Source organism: Pristiophorus japonicus, chromosome 16, assembly GCF_044704955.1.
Source record: "Pristiophorus japonicus isolate sPriJap1 chromosome 16, sPriJap1.hap1, whole genome shotgun sequence".
Taxonomy (NCBI): Eukaryota; Metazoa; Chordata; class Chondrichthyes; family Pristiophoridae; genus Pristiophorus; species Pristiophorus japonicus.
The window spans coordinates 30668087-30694712 of record NC_091992.1 but is presented as its reverse complement, the minus strand read 5'-3'; the positions used below and the strand labels follow the sequence as shown (position 1 = coordinate 30694712).

General features: G+C 45.6%; 1 protein-coding gene across 2 annotated transcripts in view; it reads right to left on the bottom strand.

Annotated features, from left to right (window-relative positions):
• crcp (calcitonin gene-related peptide-receptor component protein) overlaps nucleotides 1-23190 on the bottom strand; it is a 110394-nt gene extending 87204 nt beyond the window's left edge. Inside the window, exon 1 of one of the 2 annotated variants that reach the window (XM_070858099.1) lies at nucleotides 23135-23190. In XM_070858099.1, the coding sequence (XP_070714200.1) occupies nucleotides 23135-23142 (8 nt within the window). In that variant the 5' untranslated portion in view covers nucleotides 23143-23190. Of the gene's footprint in view, nucleotides 1-7152; nucleotides 7189-23134 lie in introns of those variants that run through there. The other variant, XM_070858100.1, reaches the window with a different exon arrangement.
• Nucleotides 23191-26626: the final 3436 nt, after the last annotated feature.

The following is a 26626-nucleotide window of genomic DNA, read 5'->3' as shown; positions in this document are numbered from 1 at the left end:
GCGAGTTCCAGACCCCCACCACCCTCTGGGTGAAAAAATGTCCCCTCAAATCACCTTTAAACCTCCTACTAATTACTTTAAATCTATGCCCCCCGGTTGTTGATCCCTTGGTAAAGGAAATAGGTCCTTCCTATCCATTCTATCTAGGCCCCTCATAATTTTATACACCTCAATAAAGTCTCGCCTCAGCCTCCTCTGTTCCAAAGAAAACAAACCCAGCCTATCCAATCTTTGCTCATTGCTAAAATTCTCCAGCCCAGGCAACATCCTCGTAAATCTCCTCTGTACCCTCTCGAGTGCAATCACATCTTTCCTGTAATGTGGTGACCAGAACTGCATGCAGTACTCTAGCTGTGGCTGAACTAATGTTTTATACAGTTCAAACATAACCTCCCTGCTCTTGTAGTCTATGCCTCGGCTAATAAAGGCAAGTATTCCATATGCCTTCTTATCCACCTTATCTACCTGGCCTGCTCCCTTCTATGGACATGCACTCCAAGATCCCTCTGTTCCTCTACACTTCTCAGAGTCCTACCATTTGCATTGCTCCCCAAATGCATTACCTCACACTTCTCCGAAGTGAATTCCATTTGCCACTGTTCTGCCCACCTGACCAGATCATTAATATGTTCCTGCAGTTTACAGCTTTCTTCATCATGATCACCGGACGTCTCAAAGTGATTTACAGCCAATTAAGTACTTTTCAAGTGTAGTCACTGTTGTAATGTAGGAGGATTTGAGGCGTAACAGAGCTTGGTCTCCAGTTGTCTTGGTCAATCCTCGCCACTAGACATAGAAAACATAGAAAATAGGTGCAGGAGTAGGCCATTCGGCCCTTCGAGCCTGCACCGCGACAAAGACCTAGCTCTGTCAAGCCCGTGGTGGCTGATGTGCAACGGTCACCACACGTTAAAAAAATCCACGCACAGGCATCTTTCATCCTTTAAGATGTAACTCATTGTAACATCTGTGAGCCCATCTTTTTTTGGTGTGAAGAGCGTCATCCTCGTTACGAGGGACTGCCTAGTGGTATAGGAGGATTATGTAGTGTAATGGAGAATGTATTATTGTGCAGGTATATTTTGGGTGTTGGGAATAAAAAGAATGTTGGCTAAAATAAAGAAATGAAAGTAAGAGAGTGTAAGTTGAGGGGAATTATACAGAAATTCAAATGAATTGAATTTAATTGAAAATAAGAGTTGTCATCATCATCATAGGCAGTCTCTCGAAATTGAGGAAGACTTGCTTCCACTCAAAGTGAGTTCTCAGGTGACTGAACAGTCCAATACGGGAATTACAGTCTCTGTCACAGGTGGGACAGGCAGTCGTTGAGGGAAAGGGTGGGTGGGGAGTCTGGTTTGCCGCACGCTTCTTCCGCTGCCTGTGCGTGTTTTCTGCATGCTCTCAGCGACGAGACTCGAGGTGTTCAGCGCCCTCCTGGATGCTCTTCCTCCACTTAGGGCGATCTTTGACCAGGGATTCCCAGGTGTCGGTGGGGATGCTGCACTTTATCAAGGAGACTTTGAGAGTGTCCTTAAAACGTTTCCTCTGCCAATCTGGGGATCGCTTGCCGTGTAGGAGCTCCGTGTAGAGCGTTTGCTTTGGGAGTCTTGTGCCGGGCATGCAGACGATGTGGCCCACCCAACAGAGCTGGTTGAGTGTGGTCAGTGCTTCGATGCTGGGAATGTTGGCCTGAGCAAGAACACCGACGTTGGTGCATCTATCCTCCCAGGGGATTTGCAGAATCTTGCGGAGATATCGTTGGTGGTATTTCTCCAGCGATTTGAGGTGTCTACTGTATATGGTCCACGTCTCTGAGCCGTATAGGAGGACGGGTATCACTACAGCCCTGTAGACCATAAGCTTGGTACCAGATTTGAAGGCCTGATCCTCGAGCACTCTCTTCTTCAGGCGACGGAAGGCTGCGCTGGCGCAATGGAGGCAGTGTTGGATCTCATCACTGATTTCTGCCCTTGCTGATAGTAGCCTTCCGAGGTATGGAAAGTGGTCCATATTGTCCAAGGCCGCGCTGTGGATTTTGATGACCGGCGGCAGTGCTGTGTGGCGGGGTCAGGTTGGTGGAGGACTTTTGTGTTAAGGATGTTTAGTGTTAAGGCCCATGCGTTCGTACGCCTCGGCGAAGGTGTTGACGATGGCTTGAAGTTCAGCCTCTGTGCACAGAAGCAAGCATCATCTGCATACTGTAGTTTGATGACAGAGGATGGGATGGTCTTGGATCTAGCCTGGAGGCGACAAAGGTTGAACAGGTTCCCACTGGTTCCATAGTTTAGTTCCACTCCAGCGGGGAGCTTGTTAAGCGTGAGATGGAGCATTGCAGCGAGGAAGATCGAGAAGAGGGTTAGCGCGATGACCCCGGTCCAGATGTGGATTGGGTCTGTGGTGGATCCGTTGGTCAGGATCATGGCTTGCATGTCGTCGTGGAGCAGGCGGAGGATGGCGACAAACTTTTGGACGCTCCATAGTCCCTTGCGGTTAACAGTGTCAAAGGCCTTTGTGAGGTCAAAGAAGGCCATGTACAAGGATTGGCGCTGTTCCCTGCATTTCTCTTGAAGTTGTCGCGCCTTGAAGATCATGTACGTTGTACCCCTTTGCGGACGGAATCCGCATTGTAAGGAGCCCCTCAGCCACAGAGAGAAGACGGTTGAGGAGGAATTTTGCGATAATTTTCCCAGTGGCCAACAACAGGGAAAGTCCTCTGTAGTTGCCGCAGTCGGACTTGTCACCTTTTTTAAAGATGGCCATGATTATGGCATCCCTGAGATCTCCAGGCATGCACTCCTTCCAGATGAGAGAGATGAGGCCATGCATTTGCGCCAATAGCGCTTCTCCACCATAGTTTAGTGCCTCAGCAGGGATTCCATCTGTTCCTGATGTCTTGTTGTTCTTGAGCTGACGGATGGCCTTTTCTACCTCGTGCAGGGCTGGGGTTTTGCTGAGATGGTGGCGGGTAGCATGCTGTGGGATGGAGTCGAGGACACTCGCGTCAAAGACAGAGTCTCAATTAAGGAGCTCTTGGATGTGCTCCTTCCAGCGGGCCCTGACTGCCTCGGTGTCCTTGATGAGTGTCTCCCCGTTGTTGGCCAGCAGTGGGGTGGGGCCTTGGGTGCTTGGGCCGTAGGTGGACTTGCCTGCGCTAAAGAATCGTTGCACATCATGGCTGTCGGCCAGCCGCTAGATCTCCTGTGCTTTCTCCATCCATCATCTAATCTTCAGGTCGCGGGTTTTTTGTTGGACCTCGGCATTCAGCCGTTTTAGAGCTGTTTTGCTGCTCCAGAGTTGGGTTGTTGCTTTAGGTTCAGAAATGCCCTGCGCTTGCGGCTTATTAGCTCCTGGATCTTTTAGTCGTTCTCATCAAACCAGTCTTGGTGTTTCCTGGTTGAGTGACCAAGCGTCTCTTCGCAGGCACTGGTTATGGTGGCCTGGAGAACAGACCAAGCGCTGTGGGCACTCTGCGTCTCGGGGTCATCGAAGGTTGGCAGGTTGGCAGTGAGACGCTGGCTGTATAGGACTCTCTTAGCTGGGTCTTTGAGTGTCCCAGTGTTGATTTTTCTGCGGCATTGCTTCTGTTGCCATCGTCACTTTGGGGCTATATTAATGTTGATGACGGAACGGATTAGGCGGTGGTCCGTCCAGCAGTCATCGGTTCTTGTCATGGCGCGGGTGATGCGCACGTCCTTGTGGTCCCTCGCTCGAATGATGACGTAGTCGAGCAGTTGCCAGTGTTTAGAGTGTGGGTGGTGCCACGATGCCTTGTATTTGTCCCTCTGGCGGAACAAGGTGTTGGTGATGACAAGGTCGTGTTCGAGGCATTTTGTCAGGAGCAGGATACCGCTGGATTTGGTTTTCCCTATCCCCTCTCTGCTGGTCAGTGGATGGTAAGGTGAGGATTTGGGTTGAATGACAGGAAAGAGGGAAGTTAAGAGTTGCAGAGAATTTGGTGGTCAATGAGAGAGACTGGTGGGATGAGATGCGAACGGTGAAGAAAAGAACGGTGAGGGAATAGGTATGGAGGAAAAGTTAAAAAAAACATATATATTAAAGGGAAGGAGAATCTTGAGGTTTGGGAGAAGGGTTTATCAGGTGTGGGGGAAGTAACAAGAGTGTCACCACTGAGCCAAGCTATGGTGGGAGTGGCAGAGCATGGAGGGAGGGGAAGAGTGGCATGCCAATAGGGGTTTCAGGTCAACACTATGGGGAAAAGAATGGTGGAAGCAGAACATGGCAGAAGGAAGTTGGGGGGGGGGGGGGGGGCGGGGGGGGAGGGGAATCCTGCTGCCTGGGGTGGGAACAGAGAGGTGTAACAGCTGTGTGGACTGGTGAGGGAATGTATTACTATTCAGCAGCACCAACAGGTGGCGCAGAAAACTGAGGAAGGCAAGGGCACTTGCGAGAAAGGCTAGCAATAGAAGGGAAAGGCACAGGTGGAGGCAGTGGAAAGAGAAAGCACAGAAGTGGCAATAGGGAGGAGGAGAGAGCAGGAAGTGGGTGGAGAGGAATGAAAGCAAATACTTCCCCTCCATTCCCCAGATTTAAAAATCTACACAATGCTTTCCCATGCTGGAAACCCCAATCTTGTTTAAATAGAGGGTTTTACCACATAGCAGGGGAAATCTCCACCCGTGTTAACATAGGGATCCCACCCCTGCACTAAGAAAGACTGGGCTCCTACTGTGAGCCAAAACGAGCTTTAAAGATCCTTAAAAACTATCCAAGCCTTTAAGAAACTGAAATGACCAGTGCTGGTGTTTGCAGGGCTCCTGGTGGAAGCTGTGTTGGGTGGTGGGTGATCCAGGATCGGATCATGGGAAGGGAGAAAGGTTGCAGGTCGGGAATCCTTCCCACAGGCACGAAAGCCCATTCCTGCTGTGGTGTAACCGGCTTTACCATTCTGCAGCTATTGGGCTGCTTCAAAAATATTAAAGGTAATTAAATTTTAAATAGTATTAATAACCTGATTTTGCTTTTGAAGTGCTCAAAAAAGGTAGAAATTTAAAGCCAGTTCATACTCCCAGCCAGACCAGGCCAGAACCAACACAGCAAAGAAGCCAAAAAGGAAGGACCATAGCGCCATCTACCGTAGAGAAGGGAGAATTCACTCAAAGGTCAATATATGTGGCAAGCGTACATATGTATCATTTAAATGCGACACCCAGCACGATGAAAATAGCACAAGGGGAGTAATGAATTAGTTACTGTGAGTACAAAATGCACGCACAAGACTTTCACTATATTATAGCTATCTGAACATAGAAAAGACATGTAAATTTAGAATGGCACATACATTGATCCAATTCAACAACTTGCATTTATATAGTGCCTTTAACGTAGGAATGCACGTCACAGGGGCATAATCAGATAAAAACTGACACCGAGCCAAAGGAGGAGACAGAAGAAGGGGTTACTAAAAGCTTGGTCAAAGAGGCAAGCTTTCAGGTGGACCTTAAAGGAGGAGAGCGAGGCAGAGAGGTTTAGGAAGGTGGAAGTAGGTGGTCGTTGTGATGCCATTAACCTGTTTCTGGCCCATTTCAGATATCTGTTGCAATCCACAAAAGCTTCAGATGATTTCAAACACACTGCTTCGTCAAGGAAAACATTTGCGTCAAAGCTGCCTGTCAAGTGATGCGCTGCCTGTCCAAGAAAAGCATCTGGTCATCAGCCTTGACTGGCCAAGCAAAGAGAAGCAAGGACAGTACACAACTTGAACTTGCAGCATCCATAACTTGCACCATTGCCAGAAGTAGGAAAAGACATGAAGTAGTAAAGCGATGAATAACAGGGAAAAAAATATGAGCGACAGGAAATCCTACTGAGGTGGCCAGCAATTCCAAGAGAAGAGAAGCAATATGTGGACAAGTGCCAAAGCGAAAAGTAAAGCCAATTGCTCAAGTTTTGGGTATTCCATTTGAATTCTTAAACAGCTGGTGATATCAGTGGCAACAGAAGCATGTCACTGCATTCAGAGAACTCGCGCTGAAGCTTTAATTATTGATGCTATGTTCTTTATCTTGACATTCTCGCTTTCTTGCTGAATACTGACCTAATAACATTCATAGAGATTTTTTTTTAAATAGCCTCCTTGAATAGAATTCTTCCCCTTCAAGACAACAATGTAACTGTAAGAAAGTTATCAAAGAAATACATTTCTGTCATGATGTGTGCCAATATTGTAGGCAGTCAAAGATGAAATTGGTTACTATTTAGGAAAATTAAGAAACTATGTTATTACTGTGACAGCCATACCTTCAAATCCAACAGGAAGTGAAATAGAGAGGGGGAAAGAAAGGTGGGATGAAGAGAGATGAACCAGACAGAAATAAAGTTTTTATCTTAAATATTTAAAAATCTCCAACAATTAAAATCTGAAGGAATGAGACTCCACACTTCTAAAAGTAAATTTTCGGTGCCAGAGAGGTTGTTTGGCAGGAATTAAAACTTACTACTCTGTTAAAAATTCATTTACACTTGACTGGATAAGCCCTAACTTTTTCTGGCGTGTTTGTGGGTGTTTGGTGGACGAGTACTGTGGAAGTACAGGTCAGAAGATCACTGGTCTGGGCAGCCAAAGCGGAGCCAATTTCCCCCCAACACAAAGACCGAGTATGCACTGTCAATTTCAGCAGGAAAGAAGTTAATTACCTTAGACTTACTGACCTAATCACCTCAGACTTACTGGCACCAACTCGACGAAATATTTCATGAAAAGGAGGGTATAAAGATAGACAGGTTCGGACAGTCCATAGCGAGGAGCTAGCAGCAACACTCGGCAGAAGTAGGCACCAGGGAAGAGACCCTTGACAGAACGGTGTGAGGACGGACTGATCATCCGCGGATCTATTGGGTAACTATAAAGTATAAGTGGTGACTCTTGTACTTCCGTATTAAACGAACATTAACGGTACCGCCATTGTCTAGTGTGTCATTTGGTATTTAACTCAAGAACCGCCACAGGCAACTACTGATCACACAACTAGTGAAATTACCATTCGAGCATCAGTGGCCACCCAGATGGGACAATTCTGAGTTAAAACTATAGGAAAGACATAGGAGAAATGGCAGGAAAAGGTGGAATCTCCCAGTCGTGGGAAGAGCAGTTTAACCAGTTCAGGGGATGGCTTGAAACAATGAACTTACCCGGATTTCCCAGAGCAGACTCATTCTTCGACAATACTAAAAAGGAAAAGAAAAGGAGGGAGTCTAAATGTGTCTTACTGGCAGCCAATGTGAGCACAAAAAAATCAGGACGTCAGACAGACGTAGGAAAATGGACAGACGAAGTTAAGGAATTGAGGCTCAAATTGGCGGAGCAAGCCAATCAAATTGAGACTCTCCAAAACGATAAAAAAAACTCCATACTTTGCATCTGGCCTCTAGTATGACTATGGCAGATAATAGCAAGCAAAATGAGGAGAAAATGAGGCAAAAGTGCACAGAGGCTCAAGACCAAGTAGCTAAGTCAGAAAACAAATGTTGCGAATTAGCAGCTGGCCTTAGATTCCTTCAAGCGGCTCACATAACCGATAGGGAAAACAGAGCAGACTATACTCAGTGCAAGAAAACGATCAAAGAATTAGAAAGCCAATTGATCATGCAAAAGGGTGATGCATGTTTTTGGGGAAGACGGCCCCCAAGTGCTCCGACAAAATAGGGAGAACCAGGGAAGGACATGTAAATGTGACCCCTGCGGCGGTGATTGTAGCTCAGATACGGATCGCTGGGAGTATCGTCCACCCCCACAGGTACCTGGCCATGAGCCACCCCATACCCAGGACCCCCGGGAAGCGATCCTATCCCCATGCACCCCGTAACTACTACCCGAACTCCTGGAGCAGATGCCAATGCACCCTCCACATATGTAACCCCATTCTCCATAACCCAGTTGAAGGATTTAGCTAAGGAAGTGACCCCGTTCGACGGGAAGAACTACCACTTATGGAGAGCAGCTGTAGACCAGACCACAGTAAGTGGTCGTTTCGACGACGTGGAGACGGTTAAAGTTATACCCCTATGTGTGGGGCCCATTATTTTCGGAGCTTTTCCCCGAGAACAACGACGAGGCACAGGCACCCTAACTGACATGTGGGTAGCCGTGGAGGCAGCCGCTGGAGTAGACAGTAAAAACCCAGTAGATGAAATGGCCCAATTTAAACAGGGAGACCAGGAACACACTGTCGCCGATGCAGGAAGATTGTGGGTTGTATTTAAAACCGGCTTTGGGGCAGGTTTAGATAGAACAACCTTGACAGACGCCCTAAGTTCACAGTGGCGCAAAACCTTATGTTCCCACGCCAATGCTCATGGTAAAGCATCGGTAAAGCATTTTGAAGCCTCCGATGAGACCCACATAGAAGCATGGATCATTGGCGCATGACTAGTGCATGGAGAGTACCAGGAAAACCCCAAACCCACAGTCCAAAAGAGACGAGTGGATGCATATCAGACAGTCCCCAGACACGGGCACGGTCAGAAGCAATGGAAAGTAGAAGCACCACGTGATCCCGGCCTCTATAACCCAAGGAATTCTTCCGGACACTCCCCGCCCCCCGAGGGCCATGTTATAACTGTGGAGAAACCAGACACTGGCAGAGTCAATGTTGCAAGCCCAGGGCCATCCCCTGCTCTAATCAAAAGGGAGGAACGGGTAGAATGAACCCGTACCACGAACAAGATTATGACTATTGACGGGGTCCGACCTCGGAAATCGTGTGTGAGGTCGAGTATGATAACCATAGACGCCCGATTGTTTTAGGTAGGAGGTCGCGATACCACATTTTTATGGGGCACGAGAGGAACCAGAACCTGCCTCAGTAGTAAACACCAATTCACACATGACGAAATGAGTGACCAGAAAGTCTTACTTAGTGGCTTTTACTGGCCATAGCCTAATGGGAGATGATCTCACTAAGCAATGAGAGATAGGATTGGGACACTATTTCTTTCAACATTCCTGCTTATCCACTCCACATGTCGTGCGAGAGACAGATATCATAGGAATTGATTTTATGAGAATTTATAATTTAGCCTATGACTCGGCCAATAGATGTATATGGAGAATGTCAGGCTTAATGCAGCAAGTCGTGGTCATGGAACGTATGATGCGCGGGTGTGTTGCATGAAAACTTTCACTTTTAACCCTTCAGAGATGACCCCCTCCCCCGAACTACAGGAAATTCTAATTCAGAATGTGCATGCTTTTGCTACCCATAAACATGAGTGCAGTAAAATGAATACTGAAGTCCTAGTTACGGGACCCAACCCGCCCCCTCAACAACAGTATAGGATCCTAGCAGCCGCCCAGGGTGATGTAGACAGTATTATACACAGTTTGTTAGAACAAGGAGTCCTATGACACCTTGCGTCTGTTCACAATTCTCCTGTCTGGCCGGTACAAAAAACGGATAAGTCGTGGCGGATGACTATAGATTACAGAGCCCTTAACAGGATGACCCCGCCATCCGCAGTCACCGTGGATACCGCGCCTGATGTCATTATCCAGTTATCCCCGGCTGCAAAGTTTTTTTCAGTATTGGACAATAGTAATGGATTTTGGTCCATCCCCTTGGCGAAGGAATGTCAATACAAGTTTGCTTTCACTCACAGGGACCAACAATATACCTGGACCCGATTGCCTCAAGGCTTTCATAACAGCCCTTCAATTTCTCCAACATCTTAAACCACAGCTTTAAGGGTTTTTCGCAGCCCTCGGTCCTTGTGCTCTATGTAGATGATATACTTTTACAAACAGAACAACACGCCAAGTTATTAGACGAGTTGCTGCACGCCTGTTTCAATATTGGAATTAAGTTAAACCCAAAGAAAGCTCAGATAGGAAAGTACTCAGTGCAATACCTCGGAATGACCGTCACCCACGGCTTGCGAGACGTGTACTTGCAAAGAAAGGAGGCGGCCTCAAGCCTCCCTGTCCCGACAGATGTACCCTCACTCCGTTCCTTCCTTGGTATTACTGGGTACTGCCATGACCACATAGAAGCCTACTCTCGAGTAGCAAAACCTCTGTACCAACTGCTCAAAAAAGGAATTCAGTGGACATGGGGGGACCCAGAACAGCACGCGTTCCGAGTACTTAAACACCCCCCCCCGGCCAGGAGAAGGAAGCAAGGACGACGGTTCCCAGGGAGAGAAAAAGGAACAGAGTCTCGTGAACTAGAAACCATCCAATACCTTGGCCTGGCCCTGCCCCTGGTTCGAGGAGATTGAGAAGACCTACTCCGTAAGGAGAGCAACTGATACTGCATTTTATTATCCTACAGGGTGGAATCAGAACATTTTCGGGACCTATCTAACGAATGGAGTAATCAGCTGAAATATGGACTAATGATTTTGTGTGTTTGTTTATAATTGTAATTTGCATTGTAATATATCATTGTGTAAGTGGGTGTCAGGAGTCAGAGGGAGGAGACGGAGAACCCCTTACGAGATAGTAGAAGTAGTAACGAGGGGTTAACCATGGAGAGACTAATTTTGGTAATCATCCTCGCCATGGCAGCAAAGATCCAAGGTAACACTTCAAGTCCTCTGGTGCAGGTATTTTATTATGCCAATGGGACTGGAGAAACACATTTCACAAACTGCACTAATGCGGCAAGCAGTTGGGAGGCCCCGACTAACAGGAATAACGTATGTGCCTGTAATGGTACAGCAAAAATGTGCCACGAGACCAGCCTGGATGGTAACCTAACTAAGGTATGCATGAGCGGGTGCAGGACATTCTAAAAAGGGAGGGAGAATAGCCAGTTGTCGTGGTACACATTGGTACCAACGACATAGGTAAAAAAAGGGATGAGGTCCTACGAAACGAATTTAAGGAGCTAGGAGCTAAATTAAAAAGTAGGACCTCAAAAGTAGTAATCTCGGGATTGCTACCAGTGCCACGTGCTAGTCAGAGTAGGAATCGCAGGATAGCGCAGATGAATATGTGGCTTGAGCAGTGGTGCAGCAGGGGGGGATTCAAATTCCTGGGGCATTGGAACCGGTTCTGGGGGAGGTGGGACCAATACAAAGCGGACGGTCTGCACCTGGGCAGGACCGGAACCAATGTCCTAGGGGGAGTGTTTGCTAGTGCTGTTGGGGAGGAGTTAAACTAATATGGCAGGGGGATGGGAACCAATGCAGGGAGACAGAGGGAAACAAAAAGGAGACAAAAGCAAAAGGAGATGAGGAAAAGTGGAGGGCAGAGAAACCCAAGACAAAAAACAAAAAGGGCCATTGTACAGCAAAATTCTAAAAGGACAAAGTGTGTTAAAAAAACAAGCCTGAAGGCTTTGTGTCTTAATGCAAGGAGTATCCGTAATAAGGTGGATGAATTAACTGTGCAAATAGATGTTAACAAATATGATGTGATTGGGATTACGGAGACGTGGCTCCAGGATGATCAGGGCTGGGAACTCAACATCCAGGGGTATTCAACATTCAGAAAGGATAGAATAAAAGGAAAAGGAGGTGGGGTCGCATTGCTGGTTAAAGAGGAGATTAATGCAATAGTTAGAATGGACATTAGCTTGGATGATGTGGAATCTATATGGGTAGAGCTGCAGAACACAAAAGGGCAAAAAACATTAGTGGGAGTTGTGTACAGACCTCCAAACAGTAATAGGGATGTTGGGGAGGGCATCAAACAGGAAATTAGGGGTGCATGCAATAAGGGTGCAGCAGTTATAATGGGTGACTTTAATATGCACATAGATTGGGCAAACCAAACTGGAAGCAATACGGTGGAGGAGGATTTCCTGGAGTGCATAAGGGATGGTTTTCTAGACCAATATGTCGAGGAACCAACCAGGGGGGGGGAGGCCATCTTAGACTGGGTGTTGTGTAATGAGAGGGGATTAATTAGCAATCCCGTTGTGCGAGGCCCCTTGGGGAAGAGTGACCATAATATAGTGGAATTCTGCATTAGGATGGAGAATGAAACAGTTAATTCAGAGACCGTGGTCCAGAACTTAAAGAAGGGTAACTTTGAAGGTATGAGGCGTGAATTGGCTAGGATTGATTGGCGAATGATACTTAAGGGGTTGACTGTGGATGGGCAATGGCAGACATTTAGTGACCGCATGGATGAACTACAACAATTGTACATTCCTGTCTGTCGTAAAAATAAAAAAGGGAAGGTGGCTCAACCGTGGCTATCAAGGGAAATCAGGGATAGTATTAAAGCCAAGGAAGTGGCATACAAATTGGCCAGAAATAGCAGTGAACCCGGAGATTGGGAAAAATTTAGAACTCAGCAGAGGAGGACAAAGGGTTTGATTAGGGCAGGGAAAATGGAGTATGAGAAGAAGCTTGCAGGGAACATTAAGATGGATTGCAAAAGTTTCCATAGATATGTGAAGAGAAAAAGGTTAGTAAAGGCAAACATAGGTCCCCTGCAGTCAGAATCAGGGGAAGTGATAACGGGGAACAAAGAAATGGCAGAGCAATTGAACAAGTACTTTGGTTCGGTATTCACTAAGGAGGACACAAACAACCTTCCGGATATAAGAGGGGTCAGAGGGTCTAGTAAGGAGGAGGAATTGAGGGAAATCCTTATTAGTCTGGAAATTGTGTTGGGGAAATTAATGGGATTGAAGGCCGATAAATCCCCAGGGCTTGATGGACTGCATCCCAGAGTACTTAAGGAGGTGGCCTTGGAAATAGCGAATGCATTGACAGTCATTTTCCAACATTCCATTGACTCTGGATCAGTTCCTATCGAGTGGAGGGTAGCCAATGTAACCCCACTTTTTAAAAAAAGAAGGGAGAGAGAAAACAGGGAATTAAAGGCCGGTCAGCCTGACATCGGTAGTGGGTAAAATGATGGAATCAATTATTAAGGATGTCATAGCGCATTTGGAAAGAGGTGACATGATAGGTCCAAGTCAGCATGGATTTGTGAAAGGGAAATCATGCTTGACAAATCTTCTAGAATTGTTTGAGGATGTTTCCAGTAGAGTGGACAAGGGAGAACCAGTTGATGTGGTATATTTGGACTTTCAGAAGGCTTTCGACAAGGTCCCACACAAGAGATTAATGTGCAAAGTTAAAGCACATGGGATTGGGGGTAGTGTGCTGACATGGATTGAGAACTGGTTGTCAGACAGGAAGCAAAGAGTAGGAGTAAATGGGTACTTTTCAGAATAGCAGGCAGTGACTAGTGGGGTACCGCAAGGTTCTGTGCTGGGGCCCCAGCTGTTTACACTGTACATTAATGATTTAGACAAGGGGATTAAATGTAGTATCTCCAAATTTGCGGATGACACTAAGTTAGGTGGCAGTGTGAGCTGCGAGGAGGATGCTATGAGACTGCAGAGTGACTTGGATAGGTTAGGTGAGTGGGCAAATGCATGGCAGGTGAAGTATAATGTGGATAAATGTGAGGTTATCCACTTTGGTGGTAAAAACAGAGAGACAGACTATTATCTGAATGGTGACAGATTAGGAAAAGGGGAGGTGCAATGAGACCTGGGTGTCATGGTACATCAGTCATTGAAGGTTGGCATGCAAGTACAGCAGGCGGTTAAGAAAGCAAATGGCATGTTGGCCTTCATAGCGAGGGGATTTCAGTACAGGGGCAGGGAGGTGTTGCTACAGTTGTACAGGGCATTGGTGAGGCCACACCTGGAATATTGTGTACAGTTTTGGTGTCCTAACCTAAGGAAGGACATTCTTGTTATTGAGGGAGTGCAGCGAAGGTTCACCAGACTGATTCCCGGGATGGCGGGACTGACCTATCAAGAAAAACTGGATCAACTGGGCTTGTATTCACTGGAGTTCAGAAGAATGAGAGGGGATCTCATAGAAACGTTTAAAATTCTGATGGGTTTGGACAGGTTAGATGCAGGAAGAATGTTCCCAATGTTGGGGAAGTCCAGAACCAGGGGTCACAGTCTACGGATAAGGGGTAAGCCATTTAGGACCGAGATGAGGAGAAACTTCTTCACCCAGAGAGTGGTGAACCTGTGGAATTCTCTACCACAGAAAGTAGTTGAGGCCAATTCACTAAATATATTCAAAAAGGAGTTAGATGTAGTCCTTACTACTCGGGGGATCAAGGGGTATGGCGAGAAAGCAGGAATGGGGTACTGAAGTTGCACGTTCAGCCATGAACTCATTGAATGGCGGTGCAGGCTAGAAGGGCCGAATGGCCTACTCCGGCACCTATTTTCTATGTTTCTATGTTTTTATTAGGTGCAACCATGTGACCAGCCAACAACGTCACCCCATTTGGCAGGCCAAGATGGTACTACACGTCTCCTCAGCCAACAACCCCTCGACAGGGCTTAACTGTACTCTGACCGGAAGGGAAATATGTTGTTATATTAACAAAGGTAATGGTCAATTACAGTTGTTTATGGGATGTAGTCGACAACATAACCAGCAATCCCCGGACCAACACAAAGCCCAACTGTTCATGCGAAAATCAGGGTAAAATAATAATGCGTCGGGAACAATCTCCCACCACCATTACACGATAGCCCCGACTACTATTGGGATCCCATTGACACCCCCCCACCCCACTACCAAGACTCCCTATAAGTGAGAATGTCCATATATTGAACCAGGACTAAACGGAGGTGTTGTGTTACGAGAAACGAATCAGGTTGAGTATGACAATGTACAGTATGAGTTGATATCTGTTGTACTTAACATAAGTAATATTCAGTTACCCAACTGGTGCCCGGATAATTTAAGGATATTGTGTCAGGACCTGACTTCACTACTGTTGTGACAAGAAATAGGACCAAATAAGACGGAAAGAGTAGGCGGAAAAGAAGCATTGCAAATGACATAGGTATAGCGTACGGGGCAGGAATGGCCACAGTCGATACATGAGATATTACTAACCCTAAGATAAAGGGATGGACCGGACAAATAAAGCAGGTTTTAAATAGTTTAAATAATAATCAGAGACAGGTAACGGAGGCAGGAAAAGATGACGGTAAGCTGGAGAGAAGAATGGTCACCATATTGGAAAGACACGCTCAGACTATCAACCAATTAATCAATACTACCAAGAAAGCAGAGAACCAAACTCAGATGCAAGTTATGGAAACTGGATGATAGAATAATTACAGGAAAACGTGCAGGAAGCCAAAGAGGGTAGAGTCCCCACCTGGATCAATAATACCCAAATTCAGAGTCTGACCTCGAACAAGGAACCCCATCCTCCAGATGGATGCCAGCTGCGCAAACATTGCACAGTGTGGTTTCAAGACCAGCACCGCCAAGAACTGTACTCTGACCATGCTGAATGTGAAGGCCCAAACATTCAGCAGGAGTGCCTATTTAGGAAATGGGATTTATTGTTTCGCTGTCATTAAAAGGACCAAGCATTACGGAACACAAATTTGCCCGATACCCAAACCAAGCTTCTGCACTCACCCATTGAGACCTATGAGAATTGGAAACGAAGATTTTATTAATATCGAAAGAAGAGGACAAGTACAAAGAGGACCCCGTATCAAAGCCGAAACCCTACTGTAATCAAATCATTATAAATATATGATGATTGATCAAAGGGAGGATGGTGGAAGTACAGGCCATAAGATCACTGGTCTGGGCAGACAAAGCAGAGCCAATTTCCCCCAACACAAATACCGAGTATGCACGGTCAATTTCAGCAGGAAAGAAGCTAATTACCTTAGATTTATTGACCTGATCACCTCAGACTTATTGGCACCAATTGGACGAGTTAGGACAGGACTATTGCATGAAAAGGAGGGTATAAAGATAGACAGGTTCGGACAGTCCATAGCGAGGACCTTGGAGCAACACTCGTCAGAAGTAGGCACCAGGGAAGAGACCCTTGACAGAACAGTGTTCCGACGGACTGATCATCCGCGGACCTATTGGGTAACTATAAAGTATAAGTGGTGAGTCTTGTACTATTTCTGTTTTAAACGAACATTAACAGTATCGCCAGTATTCGGAATAAGGTGGACGAATTAACTGCGCAGATAGCAATTAACGGGTATGATGTAATTGGCATCACGGAGACATGGCTTCAGGGTGACCAAGGCTTGGAACTCAACATCCAGGGGTATTGAACATTTAGGAAGGATAGACAGAAAGGAAAAGGAGGCGGGGTGGCATTGTTGGTTAAAGAGGAAATTAATGCAATAGTAAGAAAGGACCTTTATAATGGGGAAGACCAATTGAACAAATACTTTGGTTCTGTCTTCACGAAGGACGACACGAATAACCTTCCGGAAGTACTGGGGGACCGAGGGTCGAGTGAGAAGGAGGAACTGAAGGATATCCTTATTAAGCGGGAAATTGTGTTAGGGAAATTGATGGGATTGAAGGCCGATAAATCCCCGAGGCCTGATAGTCTGCATCCCAGAGTACTTAAGGAAGTGGCCCTAGAAATAATGGATGCATTGGTGATCATTTTCCAACAGTCTATCGACTCTGGATCAGTTGCTATGGACTGGAGGGTAGCTAATGTAACACCACTTTTTAAAAAGGGAGGGAGAGAGAAAGCGGGTAATTATAGACCGGTTAGCCTGACATCAGTAGTGGGGAAAATGTTGGAATCAATTATTAAGGATGAAATAGCAGCGCATTTGGAAAGCAGTGACAGGATCGGTCCAAGTCAGCATGGATTTATGAAGGGGAAATCAAGCTTGACAAATCTTCTGGAATTTTTTAAGGATGTAACAAGTAGAGTGGACAAGGGAGAACCAGTGGATGTGGTGTATTTGGACTTTCAAAAGGCTTTTGACAAGGTCCCACACAAGAGATTGGTGTGCAAAATCAAAGCACATGGTATTGGGGGTAATATACTGACGTGGATAGAGAACTGGTTGGCAGACAGGAAGCAGAGAGTCGGGAGAAACGGGTCCTTTTCAGAATGGCAGGCAGTGACTAGTGGAGTGCCGCAGGGCGCAGGGCTCAGTGCTGGGACCCCAGCTCTTTACAATATACATCAATGATTTGGATGAAGGAATTGTGTAATATCTCCAAGTTTGCAGATGACACTAAGCTGGGTAGCAGTGTGAGCTGTGAGGGGGATGCTAAGAGGCTGCAGGGTGACTTCGACAGGTTAGGTGAGTGAGCAAATGCATGGCAGATGCAGTATAATGTGGATAAATGTGAGGTTATCCACTTTGGGGGCAAAAACGCTAAGACAGAATATTATCTGAATGGTGGCAGCTTAGGAAAAGGGGAGGTGCAACGAGACCTGGGTGTCATGGTTCATCAGTCATTGAAAGTTGGCATACAGGTACAGCAGACGGTAAAGAAGGCAAATGGTATGTTGGCCTTCATAGCTAGGGGATTTGAATATAGGTGCAGGGAGGTCTTACTGCAGTTGTACAGGGCCTTGGTGAGGCCTCACCTGGAATATTGTGTTCAGTTTTGGTCTCCTACTCTGAGGAAGGACATTCCTGCTATTGAGGGAGTGCAGCGAAGGTTCACCAGACTGATTCCCGGGATGGCTGGAGTGATGTATGAGGAGACTGGATCAACTGGGCCTTTGTACATTGGAGTTTAGAAGGGTGAGAGGGGATCTCATAGAAACATACAAGATTCTGACGGGACGGGACAGGTTAGATGCGGGTATATTTTTCCCGATGTTGAGGAAGTCCAGAACCAGAGGACACAGCCTTAGGATAAGGGGTAGGCCATTTAGGACTGAGATGAGGAGAAACTTCTTCACTCAGAGAATTGTTAACCTGTGGAATTCCCTGCCGCAGAGAGTTGTTGATGCCAGTTCATTGGATATATTCAAGAGGGAGTTAGATATGGCCCTTACAGCTAAGGGAATCAAGGGGTATGGAGAGAAAGCAGGAAAAGGGTACAGAGGGAATAATCAGCCATGATCTTATCGAATGGTGGTGCAGGCTCGAAGGGCCGAATGGCCTATTCCTGCACCTATTTTCTATGTTTCTATGTCTAATGTGTCATTTGGTATTTAACTCAAGAACCGTCGCAGGCAACTACTAGTCACATGACTAGCGAAATTGCCGATGAGCAACAAGTACCCCAATTTCACACCCTTCATGTCTGTGAATGCCGAGTCTCTCGGCGAGGTATCAGTGTAGCGAAGGTTGTGGAGAAGCAGGGAAACTCAACAGCAGCTTCCTGATTTCCATGTTTAACTGCACCTGTGCGGACCACTACACCCTGCGCAAAATCCTGGCCAATGTGCGCCACTGATGTCCGATTTAATCCTTTATAACAGTGAGCGCGGATAGCCGCACCATTATTTTAACCCCAAAATCCGGGCTATTGACATACGAGACCCACCTCCTACTCCCTGACCCCATTTCTATTAAACTGACTACCCAATTTAAGCCAGCTGACATTGTAAATGGGTCCCTCTCCTCAAGTACTATTCCTCCATTTCAAAACCCCTGTCATCACCACTGCTCAAAAGACCACCAGACCAGGCAAGGACAGCAGGATTCCTTCCCTAGAGGAGATTGGTGAACTAGTTGAGGTTTTCACGATAAGAGTATTTTACTGCCAGATTTAAATTGAATTAAAATGCTCAGATTATCATGGTGGGATTTGAACTCGCGTTCTCTGGATTAATTCATGCCTCTGGGTTTCTAGCCCAGCAACATAATCACTAGCCTATGTGCCCATATATTGCCCCTGTACTTGATGATTTACAGTGTCTCACAGTCCCCCAGAGCCGCAAATTTAAAACTCGCATCCTTGTATTTAAATCCCTACATGGCCTTGCCCCTCGCTCTGTCTGTAATCTCCTGCAGCCCTATGACACTCTCCGAATGCTCCGTTCCCTTGCCTTTGGCCTTTTGTGCAATTCCTCCTCCCCCTCTTGTCGCACTATTGGAAGTCATGCAACTCAACTGTCTAGGCCCCGTGTTGTGGAATTCCCTCCCTAAACTCCTCCCCATCTATCCTTCGCCTCCTTTAAGACCCTACATAAAACCAACCCCTTTGACCAAGCTTGTGGTCACCTCTCCTAAAATCTCCTTCTTTGGCTCAGCATTCATTTTTGTCTGATTACACCTCTGTGAAGTTCCTTGGAATATTTTTTCTATGTTGAAGGTGCTATATAAATCCAAGTTCCTGTCAACATTCAATGCACTGACAACTGCATCAACTACAACTGGAAGAGGGACCGCAATAATAGATTTTATTGAGAGTAAACAACTACTTCTGTTCTTTAATTTTTGTAACTTGTCCTAATTCTATCGATTCTTTAATATCAAGTATAGGTAGTTTACGTTAATTTACTTAGATGTTTAGCTCTTGTTCCTAATGCTGTTTCATTTTCAATGAACACCCAAATGTAAATGTTTTAGCATGAAATTGGTGTTCACTCAATGTGGGGCTCACTGTATCGGCGAAGTTATTTTTAAACTTATTGCTGAATATAGATGTGTGGAGTTCCACTTACTGCCAGTAGGTGGCGATTGAATTACTCAAAACAGGAATTAATGGTTTCTGCACTCACTCTTGAGATAAGAGTTTGATTGATCCGAGTGTTTCATGGTCAGAATCCAATAATCAAACTGCAGCCTTAAATCTCTCGGCTGGATACCTCTGCATAATATTTTTTTTCCCGTATTATTATAATAGGTGAAAGGGTAGAAAACCAGACTGTGACAACTGACATTAACAGCAAGAACAGTTTACACGTGCTTTTTCAGTAGCCAATTACCAGTAAATATTATAAATACATGGCTCTGCTTCATAGATATGAAAGGTATCTGTTAATTAGCATTTGTCCCAGATTGCCATAATTCAAGGGGATAACCCTTGCTATAACTCTTGTGCTCGCTGATGTACATTGGCTCCTGGTTAAGCACTGCCTTGATTTCAAAATTCTCATCCCTGTTTTAAAATCCATCCATGGCCTCACCCCTCCCGATCTCTCTAATCTCCTCCAGCCCCACAATCCCCCGCGATGTCTGCGCTCCTCTAATTCTGCCCTCTTGAGCATCCCTGATTATAATCACTCAACCACTGGTGACCGTGCCTTCTGTTGCCTGGGCCCCAAGTTCTGGAATTCTCCACCTAAACCTCTCCGTCTCTTTACCTTTATTTCCTCTTTCAAGACGCTCCTTAAAACCTACCTCTTTGACCAAGCTTTTGGTCACCTGCCCTAATTTCTCCTTATGTGGCTTGTTGTCAAATTTTTTGTCTCATAAAAAAAAGCGCTGTGGGATGTTTCACTAGGTTAAAGGCGCTATATACATACAAGTTGTTGTTGTTGTTGGTTGTACTATTTGAAAAATACCCAGGATGCCTTTGAACCCAGGATATTGGCCCGGATTTTCAGCTTGACCGATCGTCGAATCCGCAGGAAATGGACATTCACTAGCGCAGAGTTGGGCTATTTGTCCAACCAGTGCCCAGTGAATACCAAGGAAACCCTTACACCTGCTTTTACCAGCCTAAGGGTTTAAATAAATATTAAAATAACACTTTTAAAATTATTTAGCCAAACAAAAACATTTGAAATTAGTTTAGGTTATTTTTGGCCCCTTGAAAATAGTTTAAATTATTTTTTCAAAAAATTTAATTTGTGTTTTAAATGTTTAAATTGTATTTTAATTAATTTTGAACGTATGATAATTTATTTTTAATTAAGTCTCTGAAATCTATTAATTAATTTTGAACATTTGATAATTTATTTTTAAGTACTCTGAAATCTATTTTTTTTTTAGGGGATTCTTAATTATGCTCATGGGGATTCTGTATGTAAATGGAATCCCCATAAGCATAATGGGAATCCCCCTTTGTGCTTGGTTGAGCTGGCTCACGTGATCCCAGGGACGCTTGCGAATCGTATGCGCCCCTGGGATATGTGGGTCTTTACGCAAGCATATGCCTGCAGGCTCAGGAGCACAAGTCTTTGAAGATATGGAGGCACCAGGTAGGTGTGGATTTAACTTGCGTACCGGAGGCATTCGCCCGTGAGAAGCCTCCGACCCCAATTTCCAGCCCATTATTTTGACAACTTTCATTTCAACATCGCTCATGTGCAGAGACACATCTCAAAGCAGTGAAAAAAATAGCCACTGAGGAAGGAGAATAGAGGGGCTGAGGAGATGCAAAAACACAAAGGCAGGCTACTACAGGTGCACGGGAAGTGAGTGGCTATTAATGATCTAGTGTTAATGGAGAGGTATGGCTAGAGGAGATTACTGAGGGTGGGTGATATGGGGCCACAGAAAAATTTGACAGTCAAGGGGAGGATATTCCAATCAATTCACTATGGCATGGGTAGCCAATGGAGCTTGGTGAGGAAGTGTGGGCAAAGATGATGGCAATAGTTTGGATCAGTTGTACTTTGGAGTGGAAAGAGCAACAAACAGAATGTTTAAGAAGCTGAGCTTTGAGTTAATAAAGGAGGGATTAGGGTTTCAGCAGCAAAGAGAGAGGGGTAGAATGGAGATAGGCACCATTTTGGAGGTGAAAGAAAAGAGTCTTGGTTGGGGAGAAAGGTGAGTAAAGTGTCAAATGGTGCAACAAAGATTTCAAATTTCGATATTTAGGATGAGACGGTTGCTTGGTTGAGGACAGAGGTGCATATGTGCTTGTCGAGAAAAAGAATGGCTTTGGTTTTGCCAACAACTTGCATTTATATAGCGCCTTTAACTTAGTGAAATGCCCTAAGGCGCTTCACAGGAGTATTGAGATAAAAAATTTGACGGCGCATAAGTAGAAATTAGCGCAGGTGACCAAAGCTTGAACACAGAGGTTTTAAGGACTGTCTTGAAGGAGGAAAGAGAGGTAGAGAGGCAGAGAGGTTTAGGCAGGGAGTTCCAGAGCTTGATATCTAGGCAACAGAAAACACAGTCATCAATGGCTGAGCGATTACCATCAAGGATGCTCAAGAGGGCAGAATTAGAGGAGCGCAGACATTGCGGGGGGTTGTGGGGCTGGAGATTACAGAGATAGGGAGGAGCGAGACCATGGAGGGATCTTAAAATAAGGATGCCGATGTAGGTCAGCGAGCACAGGGATCATGGGTGAACGGGACTTGTGCGAGTTAGGACACGGGCAGACAAGTTTTGGTCAAAGATAGTTGGGGAGACTGGCAACATCATTGATGGAAGAAGCAGAATGATAGAGCTGAGTGTTGCTTGGAGACATCAGGTACCTGACCCTGTGTTTTCATAGATCACATCACTGTGGGGTAGCATATAAATGAAGAGGTGCTGAAGGAATGAGCCCTGGGATATACCAACGGTGACTGTGCGTGGATGAGAGGAGAGGCTATTGACAAGTACAGGTTAAACCTCCCTTATCCGGAACTCTCGGGACCGGGCCTGTTCTGGATAAGGGATTTTTCCGGACGACGGGTGGTCGCGTTAAATCGGATGGTACAGGGTACTGAGCAAGGGGATATCGGGGTTGGCTGGCTTGGGGCTGGGTGTAGCAGAGAGATCGTGGGGGTGGATTGCGGGGTCAGGCCAACGATTGCGGGAGTGGGCAGCGAGGAAGGACTTCAATTTGTTCATGCCGGAGTTCTGCGCGTGCGCCACCCGGCGGCCGGGAATGGTTCCGGATGAGGGGTGGTTCCGGATAAGGGAGTTCTGGATAAGGGAGGTTCAACCTGTAAAGTCTATGGTGAAACAAGTTGGAGCAGGAACCTGGGAGAGCAGTGCACCAGAGATGGACTGTGGAGGAGAGATGTTCCAGGAGATGGTATGGTCTGTGAAGTGGAGGAGATGGTATGGTCTGTGATGTGGAAAGTGGTATAGAGGAGGGACAGTGAGCTGTGGCAAGATGGCATTTGTGACCTTGGCCAGCACTGTCAGCAATGATTGGAAGGTCGGGAAGTGTGAGTGGTGGGGCTGTAATTACAACAAATTTCTGCATACATTATTTCCTTTACCTTAGTTAATACTTAGAATTAACCATAATTTAAAATAGCAGGTCTTGACAGCGTTAGGAGGGAGATTTGTATCAAAAAGTGAGACTGTTTGCAAAGCCATTTAAACATAAAGGATTTGAAATCCGAGTGAACAAGACCTGACTGGAGTGAAGTGAAATGAAAGATGCGAGAATTCCCTGAGGGAAAGACAATCGGAGCTAAAGCTTCTGCTCCTCTCCGGGAGTCCGTGCCCCGGGTACCAGGTCCGTGTAGACAATTATTTACAAATTATTTACAACACATTAATAAAAAACTTACACCTCCATCCTGCCCGAGCGTCACAGCGAAATGTTCCTGACGGTCACTCCGCATTGAATATTCGTTCCGCCCTGCAATCCGCCGGTCGCTAAAAATTACAAAGATTGCATTGGCCCAACAGTCCCGTGTACCTGGATTTTTCCAACTATTTCACTTCTCATTTTCTGAGGAGAGAAAAAAAAATCCAAATATCCAAAATATTATGGCCCGCATCCTTACCCACACCATCATTCCCCTTCCTCACCAAGTTCCATTCATTACTCATGCCCTTTTTTGTTCGAATTGAAATTAAATTGGAAAAAAAAACTTCAGTGACACTCCAGTACAGTGCTGAGGGAGTGCTGCACTGTCGGTGGATTGAAACCAAACCGAGGACCTGCTCTCTCGATGGACAAAAGATCCCATGGCACTATTTTGAAGAAGAGCAGGGGAGTTATTCCCGGTGTCCTGGCCAATATTATCTCTCAATTAAAACAGATTATCTGGTCATTATTACATTGCCGTTTGTGGGAGCTTGCTGTGTGCAAATTGGCGGCCACGTTTCCCACATTACAGCAGTGACTGCACTCTAAAAGTACTTCATTGGCTGTAAAATGCTTTGAGACATCCGATGGTCGTGAACGGTGCTCTATAAATGCAAGTCTTTCTTTCAGGTCGCTGGAAGAAATTGATAGAAATTGCTTGAGAGATTTCTAAGACTGGGGTTGCCAACTCTGGCCGTGCCGCCCCTCCCCCCCCCAAAATAAAACTACCATCATTGGTTGCCCATCATGTCCATTCTCATGGCACACATCTTCCCACCCAATTAGAAATTGAAAAGATCCTTCCATATTCCATTGGATGATTCTTGATAGTCAGTCTTTCTCCCTGTCATGTATCTCACACTACTGTACATAACTGTATCTTACCATGCTATACATGACTGTAACTAGAGATGACCTGTCACCACAAGCTTACCTTACCACAGGGGGTGCACTTGCAGGAGACACCGGATACCTGTCCCAGACAGGTATATAAGGACAGGTCTCAGGTAAGTGTGGCATTCGAGAGCTGTGTAATAAAGGTGCAGGTCCTGAGTGACCTTGACTTCAGCATGTGCCTCGTGTGAGTCTGGCTTGCAGGGACAGGACCAATCACCAATATTCCCATAACTAGTAAAGGAAAGCATTCAAAGAAAATGAAAAAATCTAATATTTTCAATGCCCCTATGATTTTTCTCCTGGGTTGCTCGCAAGAGATTCTAATCTTTAATCCCTGGAGATTCCATGACAACCTTGGAGGGTTGGCAATCCTACCTCAAATATGGAGCAAGATTGCTATCTGATTTCCAGTTCGGCAGCTCACAAAAGATTCAATCAATTATTTCGAGATTAATTTTTGTAACATAATTACGAAATAGTATGAATATTTTGAAAAATAGTATATAAAATACACATAGCAAATGTAATTTTATGGTTGGAGCATAAAATATTGTACTTTAGTAATTTTTAAAAATCCAATAGGGTGTGTGTATTTTTGTAGGAACCATTCAAAATACTGAGATTCAAAACACTTTGTATCTCTGTGATTTGAAGAATTGTTTTAATCAGCATTATTAAAGGCCAGGTCATGTGTGACCAACCTCAGACAATTATTTGAAGAAATTGTACAGGATAAAGGAAATGCAGCTGATATGTTCCATATGGATTTTCAAAAGAGATCTGATACAGTAAATGAAATGGATTTATAGAAGTATGTGTGGTGTCATGATAAAGAGATGGTTGAAGGGCACAAAAGATAGGGATAAAAGAAAGGTTCCCAGATGGAAAAGATGTGGTAAATGGTGTTTCACAGAGGTCTGTGTTGAGTATGATAGAAATGATTAAAAAATTAGGTACTAAAGGATTATTAACATTTACATTTGACACTAACTTATGGGGTATGACTTCTGTCCTGCAACATTTCTAACTGTTTTGCCTCAGTGAAACTCCTCATAGATTTCCCTTGGACACAACTGGATTGCTCGCTACCTTTAATAAAATCCGATTGCTGCCAGAGACTTCCTTTTAAAAAAAAATAAACTTGTTTTTTTGTGTCTCTGCATCTTTCTACAGAGACCAAGGCTGGAATCTTACCAGCCCTGCGAGTGCGTGTGTGGAGGCGGGCCAACTGTCAAAATGGCCCTGATTGACAGTGGGTCGGGCTCCCGCTCTGAAGCCGAGTCCATGTCACTTTCTCAATGCCGGGTCTGCGTGCGGGTCGCAGACCCGACAGCAAGCGGCAGGCCAGTCAATTAAGATGCTTGACAGGTACTTTAAAGGATTTTAACCAGGCACTTCCCATTTTACCAAGTTTTTGACGAGTTTGCCATCCCTCGGGGAACACGCCAGGTAAGTATGATGGGTTTTCAGTGACTCTCCATTGCTTTAACTAGGGGTATAAAAGCTACCATTTCACAGCTGTTCACTTTCCAATGTCATAAGTTGAAGCCTTCAGGATTTGTAAGACACTTTTGAACTGTATGCAGCTTGGAAGTGTTTGCAGTGAACTCTCTATCCAGTGTCACCTCCTTGGAGCAACCATTGACAGATCGCTTCTGTTATCTCAACCTCATCTGCCATCAATTCCAGCAGCATCGGTGCCCTTGAAGAAATCTCACCTTGGTCCTCAAAATCCCACCACGATCAGCCCCAACACCATCACCACCAAACACACCAGCACCATCAACAAAACCAACCTTCTCCGCAATCACCTGATGCTGCTCAGGACACAGGGCATCAGCGCCGGACCAGATTGCTACCTGGGATGGCCTCACCATGGTGACATTTACTTCACTTGACACTGTATACCCAGGCTGCCACATGATGCACCAGGTTGGCATGATCTCACACCAGCTCCATAAAGCATCCCTGTGATGCCTAAGCCATTCCTTTCACACTCCTCACCATTGGGGGGGGGGGGGGGGTGACCTTCTGTCACACGATTCACTACAGCTCTCTAAGGCACTTCCAAAGGTGCACATAAATCGGCCCAAGAATGCAAAGTGTTGAAAATAAAGATTTCAATGTCTGACAACACATCAACATAAACTTTACATGAACATTGGCTAAAGGACCCAAGTGCCTGCCCTTGTGTGTTGTTAGTTGGCATGTTTGGATAAGGATGAGTGTGAGGGGTGGCTAGTGAGATGGGGAAGTGATAACATAGATAGAAGGGGATGGATGGTGGTGCAAGCTAAGTTGGTGTAAGGCTGTCCAGAAGATGAGTAGGGAAGGCAGTGATGAGTGCCATGGCATAATGAGGTTGAGTTTGGCTTTGCAGTAACGTTTTGTGATCTCCCGAGATCATTGAAAGGTTTGCGCCACTGCAGACAGCTCCTCCTAACGACATCCCTGCTTGTGCCCTTCTGTGCAACCAGGCTGTGTTGGTGTCCTGGGGAGGTCTCTTCTGCCCATTGGAAGGGAAGTAGACCTCCGTGTGTGCTGTGACTCCCTCCATAAGCATGTGGAGGGA